General features: G+C 38.7%; 1 protein-coding gene across 2 annotated transcripts; it reads left to right on the top strand.

Moving 5' to 3' along the window:
- The first annotated feature begins 1326 nt into the window (after positions 1–1326).
- LOC110915457 (ferredoxin--NADP reductase, leaf-type isozyme, chloroplastic) lies at positions 1327–10879 on the top strand. Of its 2 annotated transcripts, XM_022160159.2 has the most exons (10): positions 1327–1622; positions 7782–8025; positions 8365–8501; positions 8577–8655; positions 8755–8846; positions 9377–9454; positions 9543–9605; positions 9696–9930; positions 10314–10430; positions 10590–10879. In XM_022160159.2, exons 1-9 carry the CDS (start codon positions 1518–1520, stop codon positions 10379–10381), a joined length of 1101 nt encoding a protein of 366 aa, XP_022015851.1. In that variant the 5' UTR covers positions 1327–1517; the 3' UTR covers positions 10382–10430; positions 10590–10879. The 2 variants fall into 2 exon arrangements, with proteins under 2 accessions (XP_022015851.1, XP_035840991.1); XM_035985098.1 differs by lacking the exon at positions 10590–10879 and having other exon boundaries at positions 1355–1622; positions 10314–10431.
- The last annotated feature ends 1135 nt before the right edge of the window (positions 10880–12014 follow it).

The following is a 12014-nucleotide window of genomic DNA, read 5'->3' on the forward strand; positions in this document are numbered from 1 at the left end:
TAAACTATAACCCACTTGATTTGAGTTGGTTATTTAAGTTGCAATATTATACTCTTTTTTAAAACAAAGTTTTTAATAAAGTATTGCAACATTTAAACTAGCCATGAATCCAACACTCCTATAAAACCTATGTACTCGCCAGCATTTCTTTGCTGACTAAGTTTTTACATATGTTTCAGGTGTTGATGCTTGATTGACTTCTAGGATGCATGCGTCACATAGGATCTGGACAAGACCTTAGTGACATAATAACTATGATAGACGATATAAAACTTGTTTGTTCTATGTGTTAAGACAATGTAATGTTTAATTTTATCAATAAAACAAAACTATTTTGTATCCATGGTTATGAAACAATAGCTTCTGTTGCAACACTCCCCGACGTTTCCGCCACGGTTTGTTGTCCTACGTGGTCGGGGTGTGACACCTAACTTTTGCATTAACATGACGCAATGGGTGTGCGCGGTTCAACAATTTTACGTCTGTTTTTCGTTCGATGTTATTTATTCCTTTTTTATTTATTTTATTTTTACGAGCTTTTCTGATGTTGGTGGTTGCTGGCAATAGTGTGGCATTAGTGCTACTTGGCATGATTTTACGAACGTAACCTATTAAGCTTTCTATTAATAATTTGTTTCGAGTTTACCCCTATACCTCCTTTACTTAAAAAATATTTTTTACGTGCATATATTTTATGTATGTGTTGGTATGAATTCAATTTGCTCTACGTTTCGACGTAAACTTTTTCTGAAAACGAGCTAGGTCAGATATAATACGTTTTCCTATAAGAAAACCATTTTTAAGTACATATTTTTATGTACGTTTTGGTATAAATTCAAGTTGGTGTATCTTTTGACGTAAACTATTTTGGGAAACGAGTCAGGTCAAATATAATATGTTTTCGTGCTTATTTTATGAATGTTTTGTAAAATTTGTTTCGAATCGAGTGGAGTGAAATCAGAGTTTCTTTTTTTCCGTTTTTTTTCAAAAGCTCTAATTAATCTCTTTTAATTATACGTGTCAACTTTTTCGTTACATGTGTTACGTTTTCTATGTATGAGTCGGGTCACATATAATACGTTATGATTGTACGGTATAAATTTGATTTACTTTATGTTTTGATCCAATCACAATGCTTATATAAGTTACATTGAGTTCAATCGGAAATGTCGAAACACACGTTTTCATATGATTAACGCATCATATAACGTTTGGACTAATCAATTCGATGTTTGCAACGTACCCGCATGGCAACGCGCGCGTGTCTTATTCCTAGTTCAATCTAATTAAGATAAAATATATTTTCAGTTCAATAGAATCTATTTTGTTTTAGAATATTGTAGAAAATCACATTAGGCCACAAAAAATCAGAAATATCTTAAAGTGTAAAAAGACAACACAAATTTCTTATCCAAAATCTGCCACCACATTGGCTTCCAGTTCCCTCCTCCATCCAATTGTATACATTCACGATCATATATCTATATCTTCCATTTCTCTTAGCTCTCTCCATCGCCATGGCTGCTGCAGTAAGCGTCGCTGTCTCCCTTCCATCTTCCAAATCCACTCTAATCTCAACTAGACCATCCCTCCTCTCTCAGGATCGTGTCTCCTTCACCAAGGTATCGTCAAGTTTACTCTTTTCTTCTGCAGGGTTTTGCTTCATGTGTGATTCTTTAAATGGGTTTTGCTTACTTTGTGATTCTTCAAATGGGTTTTGCTTACTTTGTGATTCTTCAAATGGGTTTTGTTTAATTTGTGATTATTGTTTTTTGAACAGAAAAAAGATTATATAAACGGATGATCGTTACAAAAAGCTAACCAAACATAAAAGAAAAGAAAAAAAGCAATTACATAATGAGGAGTGGATTTTTCATCCATTCTGACCATGAAACTTTCATTTTATTATTTCTATTTACGATCCACAAACACAAAAATTGAACGATTGTATCAAATATAAGCCCCATCTTCAAATCATTAGCTTTAAAGATTGCTTCCACAACTTGCTTCTTGACCTTCAAAAGACGAGTAGAATCGATCCAATTAAAAACAGCTTTAGATTGGATGGCTCAAGACTTTCCTCCATGCATGAGCCACCACATGACATGACAAGACAAGAACCAAGAACATGATCAACACTTTCAATCTTCAAAGAGCAAAAAGAATACATTATGAAGGGAATATTGAACACCTTAATACATAGGTTGACACGTGTAGGTAAACAAACGATCAAGAAGTAATCTCCAAGTAAAAATGTTAATCCCTCTATTCCACCTAGTCTTCAATGTAGCATCCGGGAGCTTCTTCTTTTAAATGGCACTTCTTGTTTATTTTGGCTTAATTTGTGATTATTCTATTACGGATCCCACATCAACCAAATCAAGTCAAGGATCCAGTCAAATCTCCTAATTATTTTCTCCTTATTCTGTGCATAGTCTAGAATTAGTTTGCCTAATTTATGCCTTAATATTTGCTGTAATTTGTATATATATTCTCCTACCATTGAGTGTAAATTATCAAAATCAATTTTATTCAATTACAAAACATTCTCTGCATATCAGCATATGGTATCAGAGCTTTAACAAGCTCCTTCGAGTTCTTCTCCGATCCAGTCTCCTTCACTCGATCACCCATGGCCACCACCATCATCACTCTATCTACCCACACTCACTTTCCCATCCAACTAACTGCAGAAAACTTCACCTCCTGGCGCAAGCAAGTCCTTGCGACGCTCACAGGGCTTGAACTTGAACACTATGTTGACGGTTCAACCAAACCACCCCCAAAGGACCTCGACGGGAAGTCTAATCCGGCATACCGATTATGGTTCCGTCAGGATCAAATCCTACTTGGTGCACTCCTTGGCAGTTGTTCGGCCACTATATTACCGATCGTCTCCTCCGCTGCAACCTCTCTTGAACTATTCCAAAGACTTACTGAAAGCTATGCCGGCGTTTCTCGCTCTCGAATCATATCTCTCCGCTCCAAACTTGCCACAACCACCAAAGGTAACAAACCAGTTGCTGATTATCTCAGGGAAATGAAGTCCATTGCTGATGATTTGGCATTAGCACAAAAACCCGTTGATGAAGATGATCTTATTGTCCACATAATCACACATTTGGGTGATGACTACAAACCCGTTACAGCTGCCGTAAAGATGAGGGACACCTCAATCAGTTTTTCTGATCTTTTTGAAAAACTTGTTGATCATGAACGATCTCTACAAGAAGCTCAGCCTGCAACTCCTTTGTTAACCACCGTAAACAGCACTCAAAGGCGATCCACCTATTCTCGGAACCATTCTGATGGTCGTGGCTCTTATGAAGCCCGCAACAGCAGGCCCAACAACTACGGTCCAAGACCCAGCCGTCCACAAAACGCCAACAGATCTAATTTTCGTACTAACCGAAACAATCTTTTTTGTCACTTTTGTAACATCACAGGACATGATACAAAAGATTGCAGGAAACTTGCACGCTTCCTCCAGGACCATCACATATCAACACCAACTCCATCTGCCAACAACCCAACTATCAACTACTCCATGGCGAACTCATCTATGTTTGACACTGGAGCATCCAGTCATGCGGGTTCTGACCCATCCGGTTTTCACACCCTCTCCGAGTATGGCGGACCCGATGAAATCGTGCTAGGAAATGGTAAACGTCTTTCCATCTCTCATGTTGGCCAAACTTCCATTCCCACCAATTCTCGTCCTTTAAAATTACAAGATGTGTTGATTGTCCCTGAATTGCGTAATAACTTAGTTTCTGTTGCTAAACTTTGCAAAACTAACCAAGTTTCGGTTGAATTTTTTCCTTTTCATTTTTATGTCAAGGATCTTCGCACGGGGGCGCGCCTTATGCGGGGAGTGAACATAAATGACGTCTACTACGCTCATAACCTTGTCCCTCCCGTCTCAAAGCAAATCAACTTAAGCACTTCAACTTCCGGATCGCTTCTTTCGTGGCATCACAAATTTGGACATCCCTCAATCAAAGTCCTACAATTGTTACTGAATAATTTAGGACTCAATTGTAATAAAATGTCAAAAACTACCTTTCACTGTGATGCTTGTTCCTTGAATAAAAGTCATAAAATGCCATTTGGTGTAAACTCCTTCAAAGTGTCAAAACCTTTAGAAATTGTTTACTCCGATGTTTGGGGTCCTGTCAAAACATCTAATGACGGTTACAATTACTATGTCATTTTTGTTGATTACCACACCAAATACACATGGTTATACCCAATGAAGAAAAAATCTGATGTCTCAATCCTCTTCCCACAATTTACACTCTTAGTTGAAAACTTTTTTCGCACACCTCTCGTCTCGCTGTTTTCGGATAATGGAGGAGAATATGTTGGTCTCATTCCATATCTTCAACAACGTGGCATTTCCCACTTTACCACTCCTCCCCATACACCTGAACAAAATGGTGTTGCCGAACGGCGACACCGACATATTGTAGAAACCGGCCTTTCTTTACTTCACCATGCCCACTTACCCATCTCTTTTTGGACACACGCCTTTCAAACTGCAGTCTACCTTATTAATCGCCTTCCCACACCAATCCTTGACAACTCCTCACCATTCCAACGCCTTTACAATACAAGTCCCACCTACACAAAACTCAAGCCTTTTGGATGCCTATGCTTTCCTTGGTTACGACCTTATGCATCCTCCAAACTTCACCCACGCTCTGCCAAGTGCATTTTTCTTGGCTATTCCTCCTCAAAATCTGCCTACAAATGCTATGACCCCAATTCTCACCGCCTTTATCACTCTCGACATGTTGAATTTGTCGAACACATCTTTCCTTTCGCATCAACAACCCCCTCCGCTTCGCTTCTTCCATCCATTGACCAATTTACTTCCAAACCCACTGCTACTCTCCACTCCTCTACCAATACCATACCACCTCCAGCATACCCACCACAAATGCCTACCTTTCCACCACCCCACCCTACTACACAGCCTTCTCCATCAACTACTGTGTCACTTGACCCTACCACAGCTTCTAATTCCTCCACCCCACCATCCATCACCTCCACATCAACTAGCCCATCTACCCCACCCTCCCCCGCATCAATTTCCCCCTTCACCACTTCCACCCCTGCTTCGGCTCCCTCTCCAAACAATCCAGCCACACCCATCAATTCGCGTCCACAACGCAACCGTAAACCAAACACCAAATACTATAACCCTGATGTCGTTAACATTACAACCATTCATCCTATTCCTCCCACTCTCGAACCCACTTCTCATACACAAGCTCTTAAGGATCCAAAGTGGAGAGCCGCAATGGACAATGAGTTCAATGCTCTTCTCCAAAACGGAACGTGGGAACTCGTTCCCCACAACCATAACACTCCTATTGGGTGCAAATGGGTTTTTCGGATAAAAAGACATCCGGACGGCTCAATTGACAAATACAAAGCACGCTTGGTTGCAAAGGGGTTCCATCAACAATACGGGAAGGACTACTTCGAAACTTTTAGTCCCGTCACTAAACCAGTAACCATTCGCCTAATCTTATCCATTGCCCTTTCCAAAAACTGGTCCACCAAACAACTTGATGTCACAAATGCCTTCCTACACGGCACGCTAACGGAAGAGGTTTACATGATGCAACCACCTGGTTATGTTAACCCTCAATACCCTCAACATGTTTGCAAACTACAAAAGTCCTTATATGGCCTAAAACAAGCGCCTCGTGCATGGTACAATGAACTTACCAACTTCCTTCTCAATTTTGGATTCCAGAAATCTCTTGCCGACCCATCCTTGTTTATCTATAACAAAAATTCCATCACTTCCTATTTTCTAGTCTATGTTGATGACATCATCTTAACCGGCAACAACGTTGAATTCCTCAACCACTTCACCAATTCGCTAGCCGCTCGATTCTCAATCAAAGACCTTGGACCACTTCACCACTTCCTTGGCATTGAAGTTATTCCAACCAAAGACGGTCTCTTTCTTTCACAACATCGACATATCCAAGATCTCCTAACCACATATCACATGGATGGTGCCAAAGAGGTTCATACACCCCTAAGCACCTCCGACACCCTTTCACCACATGACCAATCCCCCAAAGTTGATCCCACCCCTTACCGAAAACTTGTCGGTTCACTCCAATACTTGGCCTTCACTAGGCCCGATGTCTCGTATGCCGTTAACAAACTATCTCAATTTATGCATGCACCAACTCAGACACATTGGCAATCCCTCAAACGCGTGTTACGCTACCTCAAGGGTACCATTCACTTTGGCCTTTTCCTAAACCGTGCTTCTTCGCTAAACTTGTCCGCTTTTTCAGACTCGGATTGGGGTGGTATCTCGGATGGTGGGCGCTCCACTACTGCCTATCTTATTTACTTGGGCTCAAACATCATTAGCTGGAGATCGTGCAGGCAAAAATCGGTATCTAGGTCCTCTACAGAAGCTGAATACAAGGCACTTGCAAACGCCACTGCAGAATTAATATGGGTCCAAAACTTACTGCAGGAACTTGGAGTCGCTACCGCTCACATCCCTACACTATTCTGTGACAACACAGGGGCAACATATCTATGCGCTAACCCTATATATCACTCCCGAATGAAGCATGTGGCGCTTGACTACCACTTTGTTCGAGAAAGGGTCACCAATGGGCTGCTCAAGGTTCTTCATATCAGCTCTGCAGATCAACTTGCGGATGTCCTCACTAAATCTCTACCTAGACAATCGTTTCAACGCTTCCGTTCCAAGATTGGAGTCTCCAACGGATCCTCCATCTTGCGGGGGCGTATTACGGATCCCACATCAACCAAATCAAGTCAAGGATCCAGTCAAATCTCCTAATTATTTTCTCCTTATTCTGTGCATAGTCTAGAATTAGTTTACCTAATTTATGCCTTAATATTTGCTGTAATTTGTATATATATTCTTCTACCATTGAGTGTAAATTATCAAAATCAATTTTATTCAATTACAAAACATTCTCTGCATATCAGCATATATTCAAATGGGTTTTGCTTAATCTTTTGCAAACACTATCATTTGGTATTAAACTTGATAAGAAATTACATCGAAATAGAAAGTAAACGGGCAACAATCTAACCCACTACCTCTTTTTGAATAGCAAAACCATCATCATCATCATCATACTTAGTAAATCTCATCAATAGCAAAGCTAAGGTAGGGTCTGAGGAGGGTAAGATGTAGACAGCCTTACCTCTACCCCGTAGGAATAGAGAGGCTGCTTCCAGTGAGACTCCGGCTCGATAGTAGTTTTGCATCAAGCCTTGGACACAAGGCACATAACACTCAACAATCGGGACAAAGGCCGATTAGTGCATGTACCCTTTTGTCTTTCGGCTATCAACGTCACCACATGATGCATGATTAACCATCCCCCTCTTTTAACGTTATTTTCACGAAATTAGTAAAATAACGTTAAAATTAGTGCACTTTCACTTTTGCCCCCCCCCCCCCCCGAGCGTCCACACATATATACATTATATGTGCATACCGCAAGCGAGGCTGAAAATGGGTTTTGTTTAACTTGTGATGACTGAATTGGGTTTTGCTTAATTTGTGATCATTAAAATGGGTTTTGCTTAACTTGTGATAACTGAAATGGGTTTTGCTTAATTTGTGATTCTTGAAATGGGTTTTGCTTAATTTGTGATTCTTGAATTGGGTTTTTGAAATGGTTTTTGCTTTCTTAATCAAAAGGGGCATATTGTATATCTAGAGGGTGTTAATAAAATGTGGGTTTGTTGATATTAAGGTGCCATATTACAAAAATGTGTCAACAAACGGTAAACCACTATCAATTAGAGCCCAAATCACAACAGAGGCTGAAGCTGCAGCACCTGCTAAAGTAGAGAAAGTTTCAAAGAAACAAGAAGAAGGTGTAGTTACAAACAAATACAAACCAAAGGAACCATACATCGGTAGGTGCCTTCTCAACACCAAGATCACCGGTGATGACGCCCCTGGTGAAACTTGGCACATGGTTTTCAGCACAGAGGGTACGCTTCAAATCCATCAACCTTACGCCTGTAAACGAGCCGTTTATGTTTGTTTATTTAAATAAACGAACGAACATGAACGATTTTTTTTTTGTTCATCTAATTAAACGAACGAACATGAACACACTTTTTGTTCGTTCATTTTAGTTCATGAACGTTTGTTTATATTTGTTCAATTCGTTTAAACTGTAAATAAATATATAACATAAAAGGGGTTTTCTAACTACTTTTATAAATATATATCATTTGTGTTCGTTTTTGTTTGTTTAAGTTTGTTTGTGTTTGTTTACGTTCATGAACTACTCGTATGGATTCCTAAACTGTTTGGACTTTGATTAGGTGAGATCCCATATAGAGAAGGGCAATCTATTGGCGTAATTCCAGACGGGATTGACCCCAAGAACGGAAAACCACACAAACTGAGATTGTATTCCATTGCTAGCAGTGCTCTTGGTGACTTTGGAGACTCTAAAACCGTAAGCATTTCAACATAATTCAATTGTGTTTATGAAAAGGAAACTTGCAGCATTTGAAATTGGCGTCATGTGTAGGTATCTCTATGTGTGAAAAGACTTGTCTACACGAATGACAAAGGCGAAGAAGTCAAAGGAGTTTGCTCTAACTTCTTGTGTAAGAATAAAATCTTGAAACGCTTCGGTTACTTATTTTTCGCTTATTTGGCTTTTATTAGATGTATATTGTTGATTTTTAACATGGGTCGTAACTCAGGTGACTTAAAGCCTGGAGCCGAGGTGCAAATAACTGGTCCGGTAGGAAAAGAAATGCTCATGCCAAAGGATCCTAACGCTACTGTCATAATGGTAAGTAACACTTTTGATCATAAATAGTTCATACTTTATAGAGTAAATTACAAAAATCGTCCTTTATGTATGTCACTTATTGCAAACTGTGTCCTTTGTCTTCAATAATTACAGAAAACGTAACGTACTCGATGTTTGTATACCCTTGCAAGTTATGTCCTTTAGCCCTAACTCAGTTAATTTTTGTGGTTAAATCTACCCAAATGAACCCCACATGAGGGTATTTTTGTGGTTAAATCTGAACAAATGGACCTCACATGAGAGTAAAATGACCAAAATACCCTCATGTGGGGTCCATTTGGTCATATTTAACCACAAAAACTTAACTGAGTTAGGGCTAAAGGACATAACTTGCAAGGGTTTGCAAACATCGAGTACGTTTTCTGTAATTATTGAAGATAAAGGACACAGTTTGCAATAAGTGACATACATAAAGGACGATTTTTGTAATTTACTCTACTTTTTATTTTGCGGTTTACATGGAGTAAAAGGAGAATAATTAGTGATCCCAAAACGCGGTTTCATTGCAGCTTGCAACAGGAACTGGGATTGCTCCATTCCGCTCATTTATGTGGAAAATGTTCTTTGAGAAGCATGAAGACTATCAGGTACCCCTTCACTTGAATAGATCATGTAACATGTTGACTATTAGTCAATTCGTCAAAATAATGTTTTTGATTTATTTCCAAATTGCAGTTCAATGGGTTGGCATGGCTCTTTTTAGGTGTTCCCACAAGTAGTTCCTTGTTATATAAAGAGGTAAAAGAACTCATCACCCCTCATGTTATTAGATCAAAACTAATTGATGACCCGTTTACACGTAAGTTTGACTTTTCGAATATTTTGCAGGAATTTGAGAAGATGAAGGAGATGAAACCAGATAACTTAAGAGTTGACTTTGCGGTGAGCCGAGAACAAACCAACGAGAAGGGTGAAAAGATGTACATTCAAACCAGAATGGCTCAATACGACAGGGAATTATGGGAGTTACTCAAGAAAGACAACACCTTCGTGTATATGTGCGGGCTTAAGGGTATGGAGAAGGGTATTGATGACATTATGACCACATTGGCTGCTGAAGATGGTAAGAAAATCTGAAAAAGCTTACAAATTTATTCGAGTAAATTGTCATTTTCGTCCCTGAGGTTTGACCACTTTTCCGACTTTCATCCAAAGGTTTGTTTTTCCGCATCTGGGTCCTCGTGGTTTCAACATCTTGCCATATTAGTCCCTGAGGTTTGGCCCTCAGGGACGAAAATGACAAGATTTTGAAACCACAAGGACCCAGATGCGGAAAAACAAACATTTGGATGAAAATCGCAAAAATGATCAAACCTCATGGACGGAAATGACAATTTAGTCAATTTATTTGCCTGTCCATTTTATGAGATGTGAAATTACCAAAATACCCTCATTGCCGCCATTATTTTGTTTCTTGATGTGCATTTTTTGTTTTGTTTTTGGTAGGCATTGAGTGGGCAACATACAAGAAGCAGTTGAAGAAAGAAGGGCAATGGAATGTGGAGGTTTACTAAATGGCGTTTTTCGCTTCTTGTACAAATGCAGCCCTCTCTTTGTAGATAGGTAATCGCCATAAACCAACTCTATTGTTATGAATTTTCCCAAATATTAGTTTTTATTTTCTGAGGGTACGGAATATGAAAGTATATTACTATTATGAACACAAGCTTCTTGTACCATTGCATATTTGTATGACCTTGTGATCCATTTGCTTGACAAAAGGATAAAAAGACATGTTTCGCACACGCATTTAAAGGGATGTGGAGTAGATAATGAGGAGGCTATGTGAGAGCGCTTCACCAATTAGACGAATGTAATAATGGTATGTTGGTAATATATGTCATTGCTTTTGCTTTCATGTATCGATGGGTTCTTGTACGACGCAGTTTGACATTGGTATGTACTCGTTTTTGGTGGTTATGATGGATCTCTATTCTCTATGTTCCTAAAACCTGGCTGTTAAAGGTTGGTAGTTAATCAACATCATATATATGAATAGTGTATTGAAACAACTAGTAAACCGCGTCTTTAATGAACAACAGCCCATACTATAGATTGTTACGATACAAAATGGTGATCAAGTGATTAAGAGCTAAAAATAGAGGAAGAAATCATATAGAAGGAGATTACTCTAAAAATAATAGCTAGTTCAATAACAATTATCTCATTTTAAGTACAATCAATGAATCAATACAAATGACTCATTACCCCCCCCCCCCCCCCTCTTAACTAGTTGAATGGAAATATCAGGTTCAAGTTCTGTAAACTAAACGTGTTCTATAGGCATTTGTAATTTGTTATAATTTTATAACTCTAGGGTAATATGACAATTTCAATTAAAGTTTTTTTTTGTTACAAAGAGTCGCGCCTCTCTTAACGGATAATTAAGCCAGTCTTGTTGGGGGGAAAATAACCCATTAACACCCACTATAAGAGTTGTGACGTGTTTTGATTTGCGTAGATATTTTGGGGTTGTATGAGGTATGAGTGTGTGACCCACCAACTAGTGAAGATAACCCATCTAACACCCCCTAATTAAATTGTTTTAATATGAAAGGAATTTGGATTTTAATAAATTAAGCGTTGTTGGTCGGTAATAATTCATATTAGCAATTTGACCAATCATACTCATAACTTTCATTGCCTTTACCAAGAACAAAAACAGTATAACGGAAAAGTGACTTCGTATGCACATAACTTTCATTTATATTGTTTTAAAACAATTTATAATATTTTGATTGGTAGAAATTAATTGGTTGTACATTAGGGACATATATAGCTTACTTTTCCTTTATTATGAGATTTCCAACAACGAAAATGAAAGTTATAAGTGTTATTGATCAAATTATTACCATAAATTATTGTGAATTAGATATAGTTTGAATTATTAAATTAACAATTAACTTTTGTAAATTATTCTTAGTGATTATTTATAGACAAAATTACACAAATCAACCTTTATGTTATACAAAATCGGTATTAATCGGCGCCTAGGCGCTAGTCGGGCGTTAGCTGATTAATTTTGAGCTAGTCGGACCATTAGTCGGTAGTCGGTCCAAGTCGGTGCAAGACGGCCCAAATCGGCCCAAGTCGGCCAAATCGTTTCTAGTTGGCCCACTCTTTTTTAGTTTAAATCTAGCCCAAACA

This window comes from Helianthus annuus, chromosome 16, assembly GCF_002127325.2.
Source record: "Helianthus annuus cultivar XRQ/B chromosome 16, HanXRQr2.0-SUNRISE, whole genome shotgun sequence".
NCBI classification, from domain to species: Eukaryota; Viridiplantae; Streptophyta; class Magnoliopsida; order Asterales; family Asteraceae; genus Helianthus; species Helianthus annuus.